The sequence below is a fragment of the Sparus aurata genome, chromosome 17 (assembly GCF_900880675.1).
Source record: "Sparus aurata chromosome 17, fSpaAur1.1, whole genome shotgun sequence".
In the NCBI taxonomy this organism is placed as follows: domain Eukaryota; kingdom Metazoa; phylum Chordata; class Actinopteri; order Spariformes; family Sparidae; genus Sparus; species Sparus aurata.
Genome location: NC_044203.1, coordinates 20,526,633 through 20,549,253, shown reverse-complemented (window position 1 = coordinate 20,549,253; position 22,621 = coordinate 20,526,633). Strand labels below are relative to the sequence as shown.

The 22,621-nt window shown below is 43.5% G+C and overlaps 2 protein-coding genes across 3 annotated transcripts in view; both read right to left on the bottom strand.

The window, feature by feature from the left end:
• Positions 1–44: 44 nt before the first annotated feature.
• Positions 45–10,313, bottom strand: nradd (neurotrophin receptor associated death domain). Its single transcript, XM_030392491.1, has 6 exons — positions 9,832–10,313; positions 4,692–4,824; positions 4,163–4,516; positions 2,405–2,600; positions 2,133–2,275; positions 45–1,895 (listed from the first exon to the last, which is right to left on the bottom strand). Exons 1-6 carry the CDS (start codon positions 9,868–9,870, stop codon positions 1,582–1,584), a joined length of 1,179 nt encoding a protein of 392 aa, XP_030248351.1. The 5' UTR covers positions 9,871–10,313; the 3' UTR covers positions 45–1,581.
• A 3,750-nt stretch (positions 10,314–14,063) lies between these two features.
• Positions 14,064–22,621, bottom strand: part of nbeal2 (neurobeachin-like 2) — a 43,438-nt gene continuing 34,880 nt past the window's right edge. For both annotated transcript variants that reach the window (XM_030394306.1, XM_030394307.1), the window contains exons 45-55: positions 22,489–22,586; positions 21,997–22,110; positions 21,798–21,884; positions 21,564–21,673; positions 20,187–20,359; positions 19,980–20,074; positions 19,777–19,893; positions 18,247–18,408; positions 18,000–18,148; positions 16,813–16,948; positions 14,064–16,609 (exon numbers count right to left, since the gene is read on the bottom strand). In XM_030394306.1, coding sequence (XP_030250166.1) covers positions 16,502–16,609; positions 16,813–16,948; positions 18,000–18,148; positions 18,247–18,408; positions 19,777–19,893; positions 19,980–20,074; positions 20,187–20,359; positions 21,564–21,673; positions 21,798–21,884; positions 21,997–22,110; positions 22,489–22,586 — 1,349 coding nt within the window. In that variant the 3' untranslated portion in view covers positions 14,064–16,501. The remainder of the gene's footprint in view (positions 16,610–16,812; positions 16,949–17,999; positions 18,149–18,246; positions 18,409–19,776; positions 19,894–19,979; positions 20,075–20,186; positions 20,360–21,563; positions 21,674–21,797; positions 21,885–21,996; positions 22,111–22,488; positions 22,587–22,621) is intronic.

Sequence of the window (22,621 nt, the reverse complement as noted above, 5' to 3'; positions counted from 1 at the left end):
TACTTATGCAGATTTAGAGTCCGTCTGTTACAATAAAAGAGCACTGACTTATCAAAGTTATTTATTAAATGAATAAAACTCTTACAAAAACACATTAAGGCATACCATTTGGAAATATATACACAAAGCCACACATGGCTGGCGTTAAAAAAATATCAAACCATCGCAGGCCATCACACACAGTACTCGTCACTAGCACACCGCAGATGCCCATGGTTCTCATAGATTTTATTTAGGTATAGACTTGAAAAGGGTGGTGAAATAAATACAAAGGCAAGATGGCAAAGTGGACACGAGTGTTGATGTTAAAAGTGTCTATGGATATTTTTTTCGTTCTGCGTCTCATATGAGAAATCGAGATGACAAAAATGGAGCTGTGTTTCTTCATACTTCACAGTTCATCAATGATCTCGCTTCAAGCCATGATCTCGTTAAAAACAAAGCGATATTCAAGGTATTTACAATATTAGATGATTATTAGGAAGAGCTAAGAAAGGGTGTTTTTATATTTCACAGAATGCTTAATTTTTGTGTCTTCTGATAGGATATGAAACATCACTGGTGCATAATATATCCTCAGTGTACATAAATACCAAGGCTACTTAGTGACTGCAGCAGAAAGAGAAGATGAGGGGGGGGGAAAAAAACGGACAGAACAAGACAACTGACTCTAAAAACAATCCAGTGAGCAGATCCCATCTACACATTAGACTGAGTGTTCCTAGAAAATAGCAAGCAAGCATCATTGGCAAGCTTTTGGTTTCTGATCATTTGGCTATGAAAATTATCGGACGGAGTTTTTCTTTTTCTTTTTTTCAGGGAAAGTCGCTTCATGGTGGAAAGCAGGAAGAAATCGCTGGAAGAAACCATGTCTTTTTGGCAAAAATCGACTGCCATACCAAAGTGGTTGCTGAAGCTGCGAATCATAAAATGAGGCTAGCCAACTGCAAACTTGATGATCTCAGGCGTCCATATTTGTTTACAATAGTACGTGGAAGGCTGACACTTTATAGAGGGGGCAGGGGATAAATCTGATTACTGTCCAAATAACATGTAAACAGTGGTTTTAGGATAATCACACTTGTGCAACACGTGTAAACACATGATTCTGTTTCCTGCCACTAATCAAATACTCACCCTAGCCAGGATTTGTGTGCATGTAAACAACATTGTAAAATGTACCTATTGGTATGTGGGGGTCATTTTAGGTTTAATCCAATCTGACCAGGTTTCTGCAGTGTCCACTGAGCAAAGCACTGAGGCTTTGCCAGAATTGAAAAGCGCTCCCTCAGAAGTGGCGGTGAGAGGTTGTTACATACTATAAGGTGAGTCGCTGTGTCGCAGTAACAGACACATTGCAGGAGATTCTTTCACACAGCTGGATCTGTGTAAAATCAAATGGTGACATAAAAATCTTGTGAGAATAATTTGTTCTCTTAGTAAAAACTGAAGTCAATCAGAACCATCAGTGGCAGCCTCCAACAGTGACAGAGGTGTTGAAATCAGAGTGCCTCCCTTGTCTTTCAAATCAAGAGTTCTTCGCTTGAGTCTTTTAGTGTCACATGTATGTTTCAGGGGCTGTCAGACCACAGAGACACCCTGCGCGGGGCAGTTCAGCGCTGTCACCACGTCGGGCCTCTCGATGCGAGCCAGTGCAGAACACAGCAGTCCCAGAGTGGAGCCTTCTTTCTGGGCCCAGTTAGAGAGGAGCGTGTGAGCGGGGGCCTCTCCACGCCCAAACAGGTCCAGCTGTTCGGGCTCGTAGCCCAGCGCTGCGCCCAGCTGCCTCCACCCCCGGCCCCCTCCTTCCTGAAGGAGGCGCTCCACCTCTTCCTGTCTGTGGGGGGGTAGGTTGACGTACAGGCGATTGTCCTGCCTGCTGTCCCTCTTGGTACCTTACAAGAGACACGGACGAAATTAGCTCACCGTTTGGCTGTTTCTACTGAAAAATACACACTGGATATTTTCAATAAAAACAATATTTATATGATTAAAGGAGCAATATGTGAAGACACTAAAAAAGTACCGCCAGAATGTGAAGAAATAAGTTTTGACGTCTCTGCACTTGTATCGTGCTGAAGACATATCTTCAAGCGGCTGAACTACTTTCATTTCATTACAAAGAGTCACACCTTTGCTGGGCTGGTTGTCCTGAAGGCTGTGAGAGTCCAGAAAAACACCGCTGTCGCTTTGGAGCTTTTCTCCCTCTGGAGATGTTCCCAGCTCAGCCGCACGGGCCTTTGACAGAGCCCGCTTCTGTTTACATGATCTCCAGCTGAGCAGAGCAGAGGAATACAATGTCAGTTAAGCTACCCACGCTGAGCTATTTTTCATCCTAGGGCAAATGTAATAATCATTATTACATCCATTTAAGGACTAGGACGCATCCCTAGTGAAAACTCACCACTTGTAAGCCACATAAAGAAGCAGACCGAGCACCAAGGCAGCCAGTACTGATACATAGGCCAGAATATTGTTGTTGCCACCTTGGTCCTGTGGGGTAAACTTCGTTCCAGGGGGAGGACTTGCCTCGTCTGCCTTCGTCACCTCCTCAACAGGTCCATCCACAGCAGGACGAGATAAAATGTGCAGCTTCTTATCTATTGAGAATGAGACAGGGAGAGACGTGTCACGGGCAGTGTCGATGCATCTGCACATATGAACATCAGAAACACATTTGGGCTGCATAAATTAAGGCCAGAAATCATTCCGCAGAAGCCTGCACGCCTGATGTAATGATACCCTCAGTCATCCAGCTCCCCCCTGGGGTTTGAAAACCTCTCATTGTCCCTGTTTCCAGCCATGTTCTCCCTCCTGTGGTCTGCCTATTTTAGGATCAAACACTACAAGGTACTACGCTGACCTCCCCGGGGTCAGTGGGTCATGACATATGGAACCAGAGTGTGTGCAGATGACCTTACTCCTGGAGAGAGAATGGAGTCATTTGGGAGCAAGCAGGCTAGTTGTCAGGGTCGTCAACCTCTCTTGGCCTTTAAGGTTCTTGTGGGCAGTTAACCTGAAGACCTGTCAAACTTACACCAATTGGATTACAGCACTTCAGTGGGCTCTTTTTTAAATACTCAAATTTTCCAGCTCACAGAGTGCTACAGAGTGTTCGGATGAGGTGTGGATGCAGGTGTTGACCACATGTCGCTGAAGTCTCAGGGACCCTCCCACTGCCTGACCTCCCGCCTTAAGCTCGTTCTTTCATCTTTTACTATTGCTGCCTCTCCCTGCATTAGATTTTTAATATAAAAAGGCTGGCACTGGGCCGAAGGATATGGCAGAAAGAAAACAACTCATATTACACTTATTTTGACAGACATCGTGATTTCATTCACAATTTAATTTCCATTTTTACTGAAAAAAAATAAAATAAAATCATGATGATGTGACATTTGTTGGGAGTCTGAACAAAACAAACATGTTTTCTTTACATCTTCTTTGAGTTATTTTTTGGGCTTTGTTAACAATAAGACAAATTCAGAATATCACCAGACTTGTCCTTCAAAGGTGTAATGGGCTGCAGCTACTAGCTGCTGCTGGCTAGATAACTCAGTTAGCCATGCAGCTTGTGGCCCTGTGGGCTGCCACAGTCAGCCTAGACTGAGGGTTGGGCGCACCAGGGAGAGTTGGCAACAGAACCGGGCTCAACAGCCTCAAAGTGAACACAGCCGGATCGGGAGCAAACACTGCAGCACGTGTAGAGCCATCTGGTGAGTTTTATTTTAAGTGTGTTTTAAAATGAGTTAACGCGGCGGTTCAGATGGTTTTCGTTCAATTAAAGAGAGAAACTCGAATTCAGGGTGAGGGTGGAGCGTTGTTTTTTCTATTTAATAAGGAAAATAGGTATAAGAATGTGTCCTTTCTCAACATTTTGAGATCTCATTTTATTTATGAGGCTGAACAAGCTTAGAGAGCTTGTGAGGCATTGCAAACTTGTGGGCTATCGTACTATCGCCTCTTCAGGTACAAAGTGGTATTGTGAGACAGTAGGGTAACTATCTCTGCAAGAAAATATGACTTATGCTCAACACTGTTTCATCAAATTCTGTTGGTCTTTTTTTTTTTTATGCTTTAAACAAATTCTGGCCGTAACATACACATTTCACCTTTAAAATTCCAATGCATTTTCTCAGGCTGATCCTTCCTTACTACTCACCCATGCACAGTGTGTCAGAGTTGGGCATGCAGGCTCGGATCTCCACCTCGCTGTCGGAGCACTGGGTGCAGCTCTGGCAGGGTTTGGTGCTCCTCAGCTCCTCAGAAAATGTCCCCGGGCCACACCTCAGGCACAGTGTGTCCCCCTGTAAGCCACACTCCCGGACAGCACCCTCGCCGCGATTACATTTGGAGCAAGGCGCACACAGGCCGTGGACGCTAAAAAAGAAGAAGCCATTGTCGCATTCACACTGTGTGTCCTGAGTGGCAGAGCAAGAGCCCACCATAGGGACACTGTATGGGCACTTGCCACAGGGGAGACAGGCGCTGAGGTCTTCGGACGAGGAAAATTTTCCTGGGGAATCAAAATCAGTGTCAGTCTGGAGATTCTCTCACAAATTTCAGTGGCAAAGATGAGATGCAGTGGCATCTTAAATCTTCCAGCCTCTTCCACAGATGACAGGGTTAATGATAAGGCAGGTAGGACACATTCTACTTTAGCGGAGTAACACTAGATTATAATTACTTACCCTGTGGGCATGGCGTGCACTTGGTATCCTCTTTCCCACACTCTACCTCCACTCCAAAGCCTGCAGGACACAGACTGCAACATTGCCCTGACTCAGTGAACTGGCCGCTGGCACAGGCATCTCCAAGAGCGACCTACAGTAAACAGATGACACAGAAGAGAAAGATTACCAAACAAAAACTTTCCATGAAGGCCATTTCAAATCAACCGTGGAGAAAAAGGAAAGACAAGGTTTCTCTTGGTCCAAAGAGCTTTCTGCATTACACCACATGTGGGACGATAATCACACACATCCCACCCCTGTGTGATTAAAGAAGCGAGGAACTGGCTGAACTGAAAATGGCCCTTTTATCTTTTCGATCTGCCTCGGTTTTCGCCCTTAAAGTGCTCCGAGTCCTTATCTGCAAGTGGGTAATGGAGAGCCCAGCTTGAGTTATGACATGAGGGATAGATCGGACATTCCTGACGGCTTGTGCAGCAGGGTTTGGTGCCTGACAGGAGGGGCTGGCTTTAATCATATGGCTTTAGACCGGTAGAAAGAATAAGACACAAAGGGGTGAAGGAAAAACACTCCGAAAAGTAGGAAGGAAGAGGTAAAACGAGCTTCCGCGCTCCCACTCGTTCCGAAACGAGCTTGAACGACAGTGTGTATCAGTGCGTGCGGATACAGTGCGCGTGTGTGTGTGTGTGTGTGTGTGTGTGTGTGTTTCTCCACTACAGACAAAAAACGCGGGGGAGGGATATAAAGGAGACGGTTCCAGCCCCGGGCAAGGGTGTCAGTTGACCAAGGCTAACCCAGCATGCGAGTGTCTGTTTGGGTGAGAGGGGGGCCTTTGAAGTCGCCGAGCCCTGCAGGTGTGTCTGTTAAAGGTCAGTACTTCAACTGATTCCCCTTCTCCAGGCTCTGAACGACGGCATCTTAAACATGCGCACATTTAATGGTGATTGGCCTCCTCCGCCTGAGGGCTGACAAGACTAAACAGATGTCTAACAACTAACCTCCTGCAAAGGGGAAAAGTAACAGCTAAACAACCCACTGATGTCTCTCTTTGTCTCTGAAGTCTGCCAAGAAACACGGGCGACGTGTGTGAACCTGTAGAGCCTGTGCCGAAAAGCTCGCTGCAAACACACACACACACACACACACACACACACACACACATGCCCCCAGTCGCAAAACACTGAAATGTTCCATGCTGATATGACGGGAGGAACAGCTTTGAATCGGGGCTCGCCTCGTTCCAAAAACAACAGCCAGTTTAACTGCGGCGCTCACAGAGGAGCCCGATGATATCTGAGCACAGGCCGCAGAGCCCAGATCAGAGGTATTAGGGTATCGGGGGGTGGTAGGATCCAGCAGGCAGGAACCAGTAGGATGTTTGGAGTTGGCAGACTGTGACCAAGCCTGGACTGTTATAGCTAATAGCACAAAGGCTTCCTGGTAACACTCCGGCCGGCCCTCCATGTGACAGATGGAGCTCCTCTGCTAACCTCTCAACTCTGATAAATATTTGGTGACAGCGCTTTCTTTCTTCTTTTTTTCTTGTTTCTCTCTTTCTTTTTTTTGACCTCCAGCTTTGATTTCTGTCATTTCACAGTGTGAGCCTCGGCTGTAAGTCTGCCTGCAGGGCCGGTTCGGCTCAGAGCGGGAAGTACCAAAAGGCTTGGCACTTCACTCACTAGTGCCCAGTGTACAATAAAATATTTAGCCCATGCCCACTGGAGAGGAGAGGGAACAGTGATCTACTCAGTAGAGGAATGAATAAATCATTATCTACTGTATATACAGCATGAAATAGGACTATACTGTATATGGATACCACCTTATTGGTTTATTGGTATGAGAAAATATTCCAGGATACAATCCATACTGATGACACTTAATGGTGTAAAGAGTTCATGTTTACACTGTGATTTCAAATTAAACTCAGAATCAGATAAAATGAGCAGGGTTGGGAGGGTTACTTTAAAACTAACTGTAACTTTACTGGAATACAGTTACCTTCTCTTGTATCCTTAATCCTGTGTATTCTGTTTCTACCCAAGCTTGTATTCATCACGTGTCACACAGTAATTAATCAATACATACAATTTCAAATTGACTGCATCACTACGGAAAGCGATACTTAATACATTCTCCTCATTTAAAAAGTGTGTATGCCTCTGTACTTAGTTGTAATTCATTGCCACATAAATTGACTTACTTCACCATTAAAAGATTTATTTTAGGGCTGCAACAAATGATCATTTTCACATTTTAACTATCAATCGTTTTGTCTACAATTTCCCCGAGCCCAAAGTGATGTCTTCTTTTGTCCGATCGACTGTCCAAAACCCAACGGCTCTTCATTTACTGTCAGAAATGACAAAGAATCAGGGCAAATCCTGACATTTAAGAAGCTGGAACCCAAGGAAGTTAATGACACTGGATAATAAACTAATATCAAAAGGCGCACTATGTAGCTCTGGGGGAGAGATTTGACTCTGAAGAGAACGATGAGGATTTTTTTTTTTACGCCTGAACAAACTAAACAAACAAACTCTCTTTGTCTTCATGACTGAATAAACTGAATAAACAAACTGACCTTAAAGGACAACACAGTTTCATACTGTTTCACATTGTTTATATGTGGCGGACCCTGCCACCTTTCTAGCTTCAAACAGCCTTCTGGGGACATTATTTTCCTCTGAGAACAGCTTGTTTATTCAGTTATGGAAAAAATAAATATTTCTGAGTTTGTATTATTACCTCATTAATGTTGTAAATCTTAAAATCAGAGTTTGAATTTCTTCTCCAAAACTACACAGCGCCTCTTACAATCTACTCTACATAATTGTCAGCTACGATCGATCATTTAACCTTTACCATCTTACTATATTTCTTGATGTTCCTACAATATTAGTCACTTTCAATGACTAATTTGTCGTGCATGCACCAGAGACCGTTCAGTCTCTTATCTGTTGCCTTCGGACATAAAGTCTGGAGGGAGGGGGGACTGCAGTTTGCTTTTTCCATTTAGGTAAGAAGCTGCAATCTGAAGGGATTCCCCAGTGAGAACAGACGGACCACCGAGGAGAAGCGCTTTCAGTGGGGCTCTCAACTCCACGGCTGCCGGAGTCACTCAGTCAACGCGGATCACACACACACACACACACACACACACACACACACACACACACACACACACACACACACTTCATTTCAGCCATGAAACATTTTCGGTGCCCCTTTGAAGTGAGAGCACTTTTGAAGCTCGTAGGCTGGAGTTTCCACAGTTAATCTAATCTGCGTGAAAATAAACACACAAAAGGATGCTCCCTCGCTCTCTCCCCGTGAAGACAATGACCCATGAGCCTTCACAGTCCGGCTGTGACAGCAACAGACACTGGCCTTTCAGCAGAGACAGCCCCAGCTGAGGGGAAAGTTGCTGTCGAGCTGCACATCCCTTCTCCACTGATTACTGTCATCAGTACACAGGGAGCATCAGGGACAAATTAAAGGACGTGGGTTTCTCTTTTTCCAGCATCAAGCTCGCCCGAAAACTATGACTCTAAATCAAACAAGACAGCTCACGCTGATCCGTCAACTATTAATCTACAGATCCTCAACTCTCACCAAAGCGTTGAGAAGCGGTTCGAGTTTCTAAATGACCCTGAGGTCTGACCTCTAACAAAATCTGCTTAACTACACCATGGAAATTCAGATGACTGTGGTAACAAACTGAACCATCCCCCCACCCCCACTCACCTCACTCACGCACACACATACACACACATACACGCCACAAACTGGGAGAAAATGATGATAATTGCTTTGCTCCGGATATCCAGACTCAGCAACACGGAAAGCTAGGCCACATTTTCAACCAGTGACTGCAACAAATACGGCAGAGCACAGTCAACTACGGGCAACATGAGTCCAAGAAAATCATTAGGAGTGCGCTCACATACTGGGAAGCAGCTTTAAATCATCCAGGGAGTAATCGGACAATCATCGAAGAGCACAAATGATAACTTTTCCAGTGGGCAAACGAAGCAGAAGGGGGGGATATTTAATGACATAACAAACTAAATAAGTAAACTGACCTTAAAGGACAACACAGTTTCATACTGTTTCACTGTGTTTATATATGGCAGACCCTGTCAGCTTTCTAGGTTCAAACAGTGTTCTGGAGACCTTATCATTCACTGTTATTCAGTTATGGAAACAATAAAACATGTCTGAGTTTGTATTATTACCTCTTTAATATTGTAAACATTACAATTCTGAGTCTGACTTTCTCCTCCAAAGATGCTCAGTGCCCCTTAACAGCAGAGGCAGAAGATAAAACAGTAACTTAGATCCTAAAAGGGAGATCTTGCACCCTTCATAACAGGGAAGAGATACTCATCTTTTTTAAGAGCTGACGCTTTATCTGAACGCTTTGATCTAACAAAAGTTCTTTTGACTCCGAGGAGCGTGTCCAGACAGGACTACAAGCCCCAGGGGCTTCTCCAGGGAGATGAGTGTCAAATTATTGTCTTCGGCTGTGGAGGCTTTCCCTTCTTTTCACGCTGATCCTGGTTTAATAATATGCTATCAAACCCCACTGAAACTATCATTTGTTCGTATAAGACAGTCATTTATCACCGGTGAGGTGGGATAATCTTAGTAAAACTGTGTGCACCCGTGATGTTTCTCCACATATTTAAAGGATGTTCTGTAACCGTGTGTGTGTGTGTGTGTACAGTAGGTCAGGCTTGAGAGAGAAAAAAAAATGTTTTATGGTAAGTAAGTAGTTGGACTCCACTTCTATCATGAGATACTGTAAAGGAAGATTTAATCAGAGGTTCCCCCCCCCCCCCCCCACACACACTTATTCCATTGTTATTCACCAGCTACAGCATGACAGCCATATTCACCAACAGGGGCCATGTGACACAGCCTTAAAGAAATATGACTCTGTGGTGTAAATCAGATCCCCTCTGGGAACAATGGTGTAAAAACTGAACCCGGTGGCTGGAGTTTAAAATGGCCCCTATTGTGATGTTCTGGTGATAAGAAGTGTGGAAAGAGATGCAGCAGGCACAGTGTGGAGGCGGCTGAGGAGTGGAAACATGGTGTCTCCGTGTGCGTAAAGCAGTAATTAAGTGTTGCTTACTTTGAGCAGCAGAAGCGCGCAGATGACAAACAGTCTCATGTCTCCAGTCTCCGAAAATCCAACGAGCGGACGGATTGGTGCGTCTCGAAATCAGAGTCACTGTTTTTTGTTTTTATTTTGCAATCTGCATGAAAATGTACCCGTCGGTTCTATAAATCTACACGAGTTTGCTTACATAGACTTCTTCCAAAAAAACAAAACACAAAAAAAAAACCCTGGCAGAAAAAGTTCGGCGCAGTCCGGTAATCAGATGTTTCTTTTTTTACGCACGAGAAAGCTCTTAAAAAGCAGCCTGTGTAATCCATAGATCGTCCCAGGAACAGCTCGGTAGACGCATATCTCTCCCTACACGCGTTCCCCCGCTGCTTCTGTCTTGACTTCGCACAAAGTTTCTTCTGTTTCGGCTGGCAGGATGCGTCGACTGTGCCACCTCTCTCCAGCGGCTTTGCAGCAGATGAGGCAGGAGGGAAAAAAAACGCTCCGACGAGTTCTCCGGGGCCTTTTCTCCTCCCATCTCCTCAGCTTTCAGAGCCGCCTCCTGATTGGCTGCATCACTGCGACGCGCTGCTTGAGCTGGAAGTGTAAGGGAAGGCTGTTTGCGTGTGATAATGATTGATTTACCTCCTCAGACCTGCAGAAATCATCACATGTGCGTTCACAAAACACAGGCTGCAATTTAATGCATGGAAATATGACCAAGCACTGATGTACGGAGGCCCAGAGTGTCTAATATTGAATGAACGGAACAACATGACATTAAAAGTAGCCTACATGAGTGTATGCACACAGAATAACAGTGGTGTAATATAACTTAGAGCTAAATTGAGTTACTTTACTGACATTAGTTTGGAGTCAGTCACCCAGGTGCTCCCAATAACACATCTGAATCTCATGGCTGAACACATTTTGTAAATGATTGTGAACTGGAATATATTTGTTAAAAATCATTTTATTGGCTAATTTTGTTTAAATCTGATCTGCTGAACATCAGGTGCACCAGTGAAACAGGCTTTTGGAGCATGTCTAACCAAAATAGCTGCGATAATAGGCCCTGACACTAATACATCAGTCATAGTAATTCACTCACACTCACTCACACTCAGTCACACTGGGCCTTTTACTGAATTACTGCTCTGCCTTTTGCTCATGATACTTTACGTACCTTAATTTAAACACATTTTTCAATGTCAGAGGATTTTTGTGCTACTTTTACTCCAGCACGACAAAATATATTAAAGAACCATAAAATAGTGATGTAACCTAATGGTTTTAATTATAAAATGCTATTTCAAACCTCAATTTCATTGTACTCTCCTGTACAATGACAATAAAGACTATTCTATTATATTCTATTTTATTTTCACATTGATATTTTTTGTCTTTATTTATTCATGGGATTATTTGTTTCAGTATGTCTTAATTATCCATCTATTTAATACTGAATACATTGGGTCCCAGTCAATATGACGAATGGGTGCTGGCAGTAACATTCAATGGTTTGAAGTAACAAATTACAAATACTGAAATTGTTGTAATTAAGTCATCTTTCAGGGGCTCTAGAGTATTTTTTCAAGTCTGTAAATTTACTTTCATCATGAAATCTACTTGGTTATCTTTAAAGTTATAATTAAGCACTGGGTAAGTTTATTTACTCAAGTACTGTGTTTAAGTACTTAGACTTTACTGCATTTATTCTGTTTTATACAACTTTATACTTTTACTTCACCACATTCTAGAGGCAGTTATTGTTGTTTTTGTTTTTTACTCTCCAATACATTTATTTTGATGCTTTAGTTACACTGCAGATTCAAATTATTTAAAACAAAATATAATCAACAAATACATTGTGATGCGTTATTACAGATTTACACTGCCCAGGATTAATAGTGTGATTATGATTAGGTGTTGATGAAGGTCATGGTGAATCTAGGCGCTGTATCGAATTAGAACTGAAGAAGCCTTTTGGATGAGAGGTGAAACATCTTCGAGTCCATTTGCCTCCGAAACAGCACCTACATTTTGATTGTGATTAGCTGCACTTTTACCAGTACTTTAATGTTTAAGTAATTATGATACAATAATGTAGAATATATACTTCTGCCCATTCTTCACTTGTCTACTTGTCTTTCTGCAGCAGCACAGACTCTTTATCTGTGGGCTGAGTTCCTCTGTGGTCATACATGGGCGGGAACGATAAGGGAGCTATAAAAAATAAAAACATGTAGAGAGTACTTTTGCGTTTCGTATATGTCCACAACATTTGCTACAGTGAGTAGGGAATGAATATAGATGAAAACACAGATTTGTATCCCAGGATAAATCCCTCCGGAGGTCTGCGACATGACACCAGTTTACAACCCTGAGGGGCCACTTACGTAGAGCTGTGATCCGTTGTTATCAGAAACAAAAGAGGGCACGTGAATCAAACAAGATGCTCTGAAGATGCAGCACATGTTTGATCTCAGCAATTCAAAAGATTAGAAAACCAACGCAGGGTAAATTACACACCTTGTAAATTCTAGTGAATGCATCGCAGGGGGGCCCGGGGACTTCAGAGGAAAACAAATGGAGAGATCTCTCAGACACAATACTACTTGCACTTCAAAGCCTGCCGGGGGGACGAGAGGAGACGGAGGGGATTTTCCTGCTCTGATTAAACTTCAGCCTGCATTTCAGGATCAGTCTTCGCCTTGCTCTCGTTAATACACACACAGATATAAAATAAAGGGGCTTCTTGATTTTGACTGTCAGTGTCGGCTCCTTTAAAATGGAGTGCAAAAAGGCTCCATCTTCCTGAGTGATTTTTGTTCTGTGTTGAGTCGTTAAAGGCTTTTTTTTCTCCCCCCCTTTAAAACAAGTGGAAGAAAAACTCTGGCTGTGAGCGGATGACAATTTGCTTTATTTCATGGAGATTGTACTGTTTATTTTATTATTTGTTTGATCTCCGCTCCAGTGCACTGTAAAAATATTCATCCGGCCAAGTAGTTTTTATGAGTTATTGGGTCTTTAAATGGCTTCTATCAGCATGTTTCCAACACAAACCAGCTTGTTCTCAAATCAAGTGTTTATTTTCATTATATCCAGTGCAGCTATTTGCTTCGTTCTGTCTTGCTTTGAGATCTTGATATTGACAGCAAGAGGACTTTTATTGGTTGTTTAAAGGGGGAAAAAATGGCTTCTTGCACAAAAGCTACTTATTTAGAAGGTGACTTTTTGCAGTGGATTGAAGCAAACATCAAATAAGTAATGAAATAAAGCCAAACTTATCAGTAATCAGAAAAATAAACAGTCCTTCACTTGTCTGCTTGTCTTGCTGCAGGGGCACAGACTCTTTATCTGAGGGCTGAGGTCCTCTGTGGTCATACATGGGTGGGAACGATAAGGGAGCTATAAAAAACAAAAAAAAAACAAAAAACATGACTTTGTCCTCAAGCCTGAGGAGAAACTAACCAGAGGGGGAGGAGAAGAGGGAGTGGGGGGGGGGGAGGGCTGAGGTCACTGGCCTGTTTGAGGGTTGTTGCGGTTCCTGGCAGGAACAACTTGAACGACACCTAAAAAAAAATTGCAGCATTTCACGACATCCATCCCCTCAGGTCTGCAGAGGTCGGAGGGAGATACTGCCAAGGTGTCAACCCCTCCCACCATTGTGAATGAGCCCACATCAGAGCGACCGCATCGCTCTTCACCCCTCCTTCCCCACTTCCCTTATTCACTGTTCTGTGGTTTGTATTTGACTGAGGGGTCTACAGGTCGGTTTTATCACCCGGCGCACCCCCTCCCCACCCCTACTTGAATTGTACCCCCGGAGGTGTTTACGGGGAGGCTGACAGGATGTTCGGCCCACCAGGGGATCAAAGTCTCCTCTCCGAGTATATGTGCCGTTGTTCGCCGTGACCTTTTCAACTCTAATAGGGTTAACATCACAGATGCATGCAAGGCTGGGATTACAGTAGAGGAGCTGGATGATCTACGTCGTGGCAGCGGATCGGTTTCCTTCCTGCTGTGGTTCACACACACAAGAAGAATCAGAGCTCATTTTTTAGTAATGGCCCGATCATCCTCAGGATATGGGCAGTGGTTCACAGAGAAGAGGATTCCTGAATATAAGTGTGCAGTCACGATTAAATGCCATATTAGGACTGCGAGAGAGAGAGAGAGAGAGAGAGAGAGAGAGAGAGAGAGAGAGAGAGAGAGAGAGAGAGAGAGAGAGAGAGAGAAACACACAATCACAATTTCTGTTGTAATGTTTAGTCACGAGGAGCACAGGCCGCTTGGTTTTTAAAAAGTGTATTCTCAACATTTTCCATGAAACAATACAAAGGGCTAAATAATAGTGGTCGAAGAGACAAGTTCAAGGCAGTGCTGGCCTTCACTTAAGGCTTCTTGTGTCACTCTGAATCAGAAAAATCGGGACATCCGAACAACAAATAACAACAAATACATATGCAGCATGACTTAAACCCAGAAACCATATCCACAAGGCGGCCATTTTCCTCTTCACAGTCGCATGAATGCTGAGATAACGTTGTGCTCGGGAGGGGAATTGACAAGTTGTAGATAGTCTGACAAGTTTTCCCTTCATCAGCAATTAAATAGATGATGGACAGTGAAACTCTGGAGGGATTTCGGGCCATACTTTAGGCTAAAACATATTTGCTAACAGTAGCATTCAACCACTTCCTAGCTAACATTACTGTTTGAGTCCATCTAGTGCGTTATACTCAGAGGTCTTTTAAATAAATGTGTCCAACGTGTCAAGTTAATTTATAGCTTTCCCATTTTATAGTCTAACACCATCAAGAGGTAATGTTAGCAACGAAGTGGCTGAATGCTAGCATTAGCTATTGTTCAACGGAAGCCACCAGGATTACAAAATGTGTTGTTTAACCTTGAAATATGGCTCAACGTCCTGCCAGATTTTCACTGTCCATCATCATCTCAGTCGCTGATCAATCAGGAAGCAGTGAAATGAAAATAATTCGTCAGGCTTTCTGGAACAAAGCCGTACGACATTCGAGCTTCCCGCCCCGAGTGTGATGGCATAGGAAAATGGCCAGCATGTGTGAACATGGTCTATTCTGAGAGGAGGCCTCCATTTTGATTTAACTGAAGGCTTGGAGCGTTACTGCATTATCAATCAAGTGAAATATTACAGCCAAACAGAGCAGTGTTACATGAATTGATGTCAGAATACACGACAGCAAATCAGACCTGAACAGCTGCTTATCCAAAAAAAGCCTTTATATTCACAGACTCCTCTTACAGTGAATAAAAAATGTGATCTCACGCGGCCTGAAAGCACTGATTTTGCGTATTTCCAGGCTTGGAGAGCAAGTAAACATTTCAAATATAGTTCCTTTTATACTTACACACAAGATTAATCAGGGCATCACCTACAACGCAAAGTTAATGTGTACGTGTGCACCCTGTCATAGGTATTGCATTTGCCCAAATAGTTCCCTTTGTCTGTCTCCCATCATGACACTGCATAACAACTACTTTGTTCCAAACCGCAGTAAAAGAAGCTGGCAGGAAGTGAATTCCTCTGAAGCTCACTCACAGGCTCTCAGCTCACGTGTTTCGGAGTCATCAGACATTTTCAGCGCCTCATAAACAGCAACAATACCAGTACAGGCAAGCATCCAGCCGACCAACAGTTTACTGAGTTCATTAACAACATCTTAGCCACATCTGAGTCAGAGTAGAGTGGTAAGGTGTGTTTGAATCTGATCAGCAGGGAGACAGTGATCGTACATAAAAAAACAGATGATTGGAATTCAGTGTTTACACATGGCTCAAGCAGAAGAAGAAAAGGCACTTTTCAGATCAAATAAAACAGGGGTATAGTCGTGTGTAACTACAAAACTAGCACGGACACATCTGCAAGGATCTCGACTCCACTGTGTGTAAGGCATCGGAAAGCTCTCCTCTTGAGTTTCATTGCATCCAAGCTCCACGATCATGACAGAAAGAGTGAATGTATATCACGTACTTGACCATTAAAGCAGTTATTGCTTTAATTGTAACAGATTTACATTGCTTAGAGCCGAGGGGAATGCGGAATTATACACTGTGGTATGGTGGTGCACATCTGGATCATCATCAAGATCAGAAAACAGCAGTTCACCCCCGTGTCTTTCTTTACAAAGTAAACCCTCTTGTGGTATTTACCAGTATTGCAATATGGAAATCTCGAGCAACATCTACAATAGTTTTCAAGTTTCCAGGAGTTTTAAGAAGGTGCCATTGCCAGACAATGGCTTTGGGACATTCAACAGCAAAGGGATCACAGCAGGAAGAAGCCAAGAACATGGAGTCTGGGGTTTCTTCTCTCCGTGTCTGAGGCTGCATCGGCGTGCGTCACATCCCTGGAATATGACTCACTGGATATACAGTTCAACAGCAGTTCACAACCTCAAACATTGAGCTCTCCTCCAGCCACAAAACAAGGCCACTCTTTGGAATGATGCTGATTAAAAACAGTACACAACTGTAAAGGAAATATGCAATAAAAATATCAAATCATTTAAGAGTTTTAAAAAAAAGTGCTCAGTGTATAGTTGCTCTCTCAGAGAGATCAGGGGCTGACGAGGAAGGTTTCCCAGCGTGTAAAGGAAGTTGAGCGTGGCGAGCAATCTCAGCGGTGAAGTTCCTCCGCTCACTGTTCATCTCATTTGCCAGCATTCTCAGTGGGATTGTATTCAGTTTCACCTGCCGACACCTGAGAGATGCGGCGTGTGGATCCCCAGAGGCGACGGGGGAATTGTCCTGAGCGAACCTGAGAACAGGAGAAAAACATGTAAATCCTCACTCGAGGGCTAAAGCGGAGATGTTAAGAGTAAAAGACGCTCAATTAGCATGTGAAAAAACAGGTTTTTAACAAGTACTTAGCATACGATTACCCAGCGCCACCACCTCCTGCTCACACACTCACGCATAAAAACATGAACCGACGCCCCACTCCTGCATCTCACTTCTCACCTCCTCTGGCTTCCCTGCCCCCACCACGATCAACTTCCCGTCCTCCAGTCCCACTAGGATGTGACTGCACTCCTTGGTGACGGAAACACTCCTCACGGGAACCTTCAAGGCCAGTGGCGTTACTGCAGCATCCAGGCTGTCAAACAGAGGAGAGTCAGAATCACCTTCGGTTGGTATCAAGACGCATCCCGCGCGATCCGATCACAAGTGGATAGAGTCAGGCCATGCGTCTCTTGTGACATCTTGTGATTGGATCTGACCTCCCTACTCTATGTGTAAATAAAACCATATATCACTGGAATAAACCATGTTTTTACAAAAATAAATAAATATCTTCATGTATAACATTTGCCGAATTAAAAAGTATGCCCAAATAGTAAAGACTGTGTTGTAGACAGCATTTCACAAGTTTAAAATGTTTCCTAAACACAAAAACTCACTAAATTGAGCGATTCTTTAAGGGAGTCTGGTGGACTTTCCCCACAGGCATCAAAGGAATGACATACGTTGGTTACCGTTTACTCCATTTATTAAATTTGACATGTTTACTGTCAATAAAATGCTTTCTTCTTTAGTATATTTTGTTTAAATGATGAAATCTGTTGTGTGTTCACACAGCTGTTAGGAGGGAAAAAGCACTTTAGATACGGAAACAGGATTCACTTTTTAAAAAGACAGAAACAACTCAACAATGTATTGGATTTGATGCCAAATCTAAAGGAATGTGCCAATAATTTAGAATTTGCCATTGCAGTTTTGCAAAGTTTGTCACGTTTCTCCTCACACCTCAACTTTCAAAATGACACGATTTGTAAGAGAGACTGGGGATATATCGCGGTGTCCATTTCAATGCTTGGTTGAAACAGACATGTGCGTTCACAAAACTCTACAAAGACCCTGCCCTCCGCCTGCATTTTCTCATCATTGTGCTGTGTTACGGAGGCGTTTCTCAATGTCGGAGACCCTGGGGAAATCAAGTCGATTGTTAAGTCTCACGCCCACGTCGTCAAATACCAGGGCTTTGATTTGGCGAGCCACCAACCCAAACGAGACTCAACAGTAAACCATCTCTCATGCTTGCCGCATCTTTGAATGGCATGTTTACAAACAGAGAGCAACAAATCCTGCGTACTGTGCTGTCAAAGTGGTGTATAAATGCTGCAAGTTATGCTCTCAATGTCCTTTACCTGCATAAATCCCGCATGTGGAGGCCGCCCTGCATGGTCCCCAGGATGATGTATTCAGACACCAGGTGGAGCGCAGTCACCTGCTCCTCCATGGCAAAGGAGGACAGCAGACAGCCGTTGACTGAGTAAACATGAATGGAGTACTTGCCCTGTAGGAATAAGCAGGATTGTGGTATTGGCATAAACGAGTTGAGGAACTTGTTTGAGCGTGCGTTTCAATAGGCACCGACCGTGCGTATGAAGGTACCTTTCTATGAGGGCGTTCCTCCAGCGAGGTCTGTACCACAATGTGGCCCTCCATGCCCACCTGGAGCTCAGAGATTTGGGCTGGCACGCAGCTATCGCCAGGAGGCCGCAGTGTTCGCAGAAACTGGCCTCGTCGGACAGTGTGCACTATCACGGTCCCGTCCTGAAACAGAGTGGATGGCAGGTGAGGGTCAGCAAAGATGCAAGAACACAGATGCAGTTCTGATGCTGCGATGTAGACCGTTCTCTACATTTTGAGCATTGTACATTTTTCTACAAACCAAAAGACACGTGGACTCACATGTAGCTTGTTTATCGGAATGTTTGGCAACCTGTCATGCTGCAACTTTTGGCAACAGAGAGACGAAACGGATCAATGTAGAGCCCTTAAAGCTAAAGCGGAGCATAACATTTGTATTATGTACTTTCCTATAACTTTTACACTTGAAAGAAACAGCTCAAACCAGACAAAACTGTGCTTCATTTTTGTCATGTTATGCTTTCCATGCATAAACAACTGCTGGCTATAAGTTAGAAACATCTGTCTCTTCCGTCCTATAAAAAGTGTGTGTCTTTTGGTGTCGTTTCCTGTGGCTGCTACAGATTACGTTCTCACTTCTAATGAACCACATCACAGTTTTCTTGGAGAACATCCAGCTCGGATTTTTTTTTTTTTCAAAGCATATTGTGGTTATTTAGGTCGAACAACGTTTTTCACACCTGCACAAACCTACAGAGCTCAAGAGCTTAGTGAGAGGGAAAATAATAAAAAAAAAAGACTCTTCAGCTGCATTTTCATCCAAAGTATTCAGAACTTTGAGTCCCGGGAACTAAAATAAATGTTCCTTCACCCTGTTGTTGTCTGCGTTTCCACTGCGGTCTAAAAGATCCCGTGAAGAACAGGCAAGTTAGTCCACTGACGTATAAAAAAGTGGCTGTTTTTACAACTTTCCAACAACAATGCCTGGTCTTTGTAGAAGGTCTTTCTCCCCTTTTTTTCTGTAACTCCATATTGATGTGTCGAGGCATAATGAACAAATGGTTTGGGGCTACAGATTTTTCAAAAATGCTGGCAGAAATAAAAACGCTGCAAGTATACAACCGATCACACATGTTCAGCGGAGTAAAATAATGTTGCAGGAACTTGATTCAGATTCTGTTCCCCGCAGCTGAAATGCACCGTGTTCCTACAAAGGTTCCTGCGGTGGAAACTTGGCTCAACAATCAGTCAGTCGATCAACTCGTAAATCACTCTGCAACTATCTCAATCATGATTAATACTAGTAGATGTAATTTTTCAAGCAAAAACAGATTCTCACTTGCATTAAATCACCGTAAGCTAAATAGCTTTAGGTTTTAGACAGTGGTCAAATAATAAAAAAAAAAAATATTTGGGCAATTTTGACTATTTTCTGACCTTTTATCAACCAAAGGTGAATTGCAGCCCTACTTAATTACCTTGGTACTCATTGGGCAATCTGTGAGTCTTGTATCAAGCTTCAAACAGTTAATGGCGAGAGTTATCTCTGACCTTTGACCCTGAGACAGCCATGTCCAGTTCAGTGCTGATGGCCACACAGGTGACCTCCTGGTCGTGTCCGCAGAGAACCTGCACTGGTCGAGGAGACAGGCCGCTGGAGAAGCCACCCTGAAGGACAAAGCAGCCGTTACTCTGATGGGCAGCTTACAGTTATGCGCATGTTTACAAGCATGTGAGTGAGCCAAGATGTTTACCTGCTGTAGAACCTGCCACACGATACAGGATGTGTCCCTTGAACCAGAGATGAGGTAGATGCCACAGAGATCCAGCGCCAAGCAGGTGACAACGTCTTTGTAGAACACAAAAAAAAAAAAACCCACAAATAAATATGTAGCATTTACAACAAAGCATATATATATATATATATATTGTAAGCTAGACATACGGCATTAAGAGCTCACCAATGTGCCGGCAGATCCTGCCCACCAGCTTGCCCTTCCCCAGCTGGGTGACTCGCAGACTGCAGTCCCAGTGTCCCCCACTGAACAGCAGACGGCCGTCGTTGGACACCACCAGCACCTGAGCGCTGATCTCCACCCCGGGTGAGAACGGCCCGCTCAGGAAACGCTGCGTCCTGAAGCACAAAGCAGGGTTTGGAAAGATCAAAGCGAGTTCGAAGCGAGAAGTGAGAGCAAGGGGCGGCCTAAATGTGGAGGAGATTTATAATCCGCACATTAAACTGTCACTGACATCTGCAAATTACAACCTGCGTGAACCCCGGTGCTCAGATGGCTCGCATTCTGATTTATATTGTGTTTATGTGATCCACGTTCAAGGTCAGTTTAGAATAAGATCCATTAAAACAAATTGCAATTAATTAAACAGGCTTTGAAGCATCGCAGACAAAGAAGGACAGGCGGACAGATGTTCTGCTTCAATGAATCCGACTGTCAGGAAAGTTTAATACAGCCGAGGATGATATATAACCGTGGTTCCCACATTTTTTCCTTAAGGGTCCTCTTTTCTATTATTGAGTTAACTCATGATTAATAAGGTATGTTATTGATATTTCCTATTATCTTCAATGCATAACGATAACAGTAAAGAACAACTGATAAACTGTACCATTGCCCATTACAGTGAATGCAATAACTACAGGAAGTTTATGTAAAACAAACAATTTGAATGATTTTTGAGCAGATTCCTGTGACTATTGCATCAGACGTGAGTTTTACTCATATTTTTACAAACCTTTTACACAATTCTCTGTCCGTATGATGTATTTTATTGAATTTTTAACAGTCATGCAAACTTAATAGCCTCCTTTTTTTGGCTTTTCCTTCCTGATGCATTGCCATTTTTCTGTTGGTCCATTCGGTCATTATAACTAACATTATTTGGTAGAGAGTGAAGGCTCTGTGTGGCTGTTGTGTTCAGGCCCTTAACCTGTGAGCTTTTTTCAAAAGTTAACATCCAATGAAATGCTGAGATACACTCCCACTGTATGGATACTATTTTAAAGTTTTCATACATCCCTTTAAACCAAGAAGGCCTCCTGACCTCTGAAGTTTTGGTGACCTCTAGTGGGGCACGGTAACCCAAATTTGGGAACCAGTGATGTATATCATATTTCTTTCTCAGAAAAGCAACAAGCAATATTCATCCGGACCAGCTAAGAGACACACAACACACTGACCACCTTACAGATGAGGCCCCGTGTGGTCGGGAGATTGTAGTAAACTGATATCAGTAATTCTGGAGGTCGGATGATTGGCCTAAACTAAAAAAGAACTTAAGTATGGGGTTGATATGGGTGTAGGTTTTCTGAGGGCGCTCACTTGGGATTAGTCATGGTGGGGTCCTTAGTGAAGGTGAAGTAGTTGGCGATGTTTTTGTCGTACGGCAGCCAGCTGTGTGTCCCGATCAGCCCGTTGGAACTCACGGTCACCTGCAGAGAAAAAAAAGTGCCATAATGCAAAAATGCTAAAGCTCTACTATTTATAATTCACGTGTTATTGCTCTCATGACTGTGTCGAGTTTTACATGCAGCCTCTGTGTGAAAGTGGCCTTACCAACATATCTGAGCCCTGGATGATGAAGGAGCGGTTCTGGTTCTTTGGTACGACTGCCTGGACCAGAGGAAGGCCATCGCTTACCACCTGAGGCGGCAAACACGTTTAAATACACACACACACACACACACACACCCACAACCCAACACAACATGATAATTCATTCAGAGGAATAACGATAGGACCTGGTAGAACTCACCTCCACAAAGGGCCGGAGCTTTTTGAGTTGCTCAAAGATGTTCGGGGGCATGGTGTCCAGGCGGGCATGCCGCCGCGCAGCATTCTCAGCGGACATGCGAGGAGGATGAGGCTCCTGGTTGGAGACAGGAGCATGATGAAGAGAACTTACCGACACTTTGTTGATAATAAAGGATTTGAGTCTGTATCTCAACACAAATATCCAAGAAAGTAGGATTCTCTATCATTACAGGCTCACATTCAGCAACTGGTGCAAAAACTGACGTGGACACAAGTCTTGCTTGAAGCCCTTCAGAGCAAAGACATCTGGCTGTAGATGTTTTTGAATGTTGATGAATTTCTTTTATATCTTATGATTCTGTCTTTTGTTCTTTCTTTATTTGATTGTTATATGTTCCTAACTATGCCTCTGCCGGTCTTGGCCAGGACTCTCTCAGCTTAAGCTTAAGTGAAAAATAAAAGAAGTAGCTGTGATTTAGCCCAGTGGTTGTACCTTGAGGAGCTGACAGGGAGTCTGACCAAAGTTGCTGATGATGCCTTCCAGGGCCTTACGCTCCGTCTCATTGGCAATTGCATCCAGATCTACTGCACCTGCAGAACAACACAAAGAGAAATACAACACTGTT

Bases quoted from the DNA above. Each gene is read 5' to 3' on its own strand.
- nradd (XM_030392491.1), bottom strand. From the start codon at position 9,870: ATGAGACTGTTTGTCATCTGCGCGCTTCTGCTGCTCAAA. The intron at 2,601-4,162 runs GTGAGTAGTAAG...CATTCTCAATAG, and splicing joins CTCTGACACACTGTGCATGG to ATAAGAAGCTGCACATTTTA. The intron at 1,896-2,132 runs GTGTGACTCTTT...GTCTCTTGTAAG, and splicing joins GGACAACCAGCCCAGCAAAG to GTACCAAGAGGGACAGCAGG.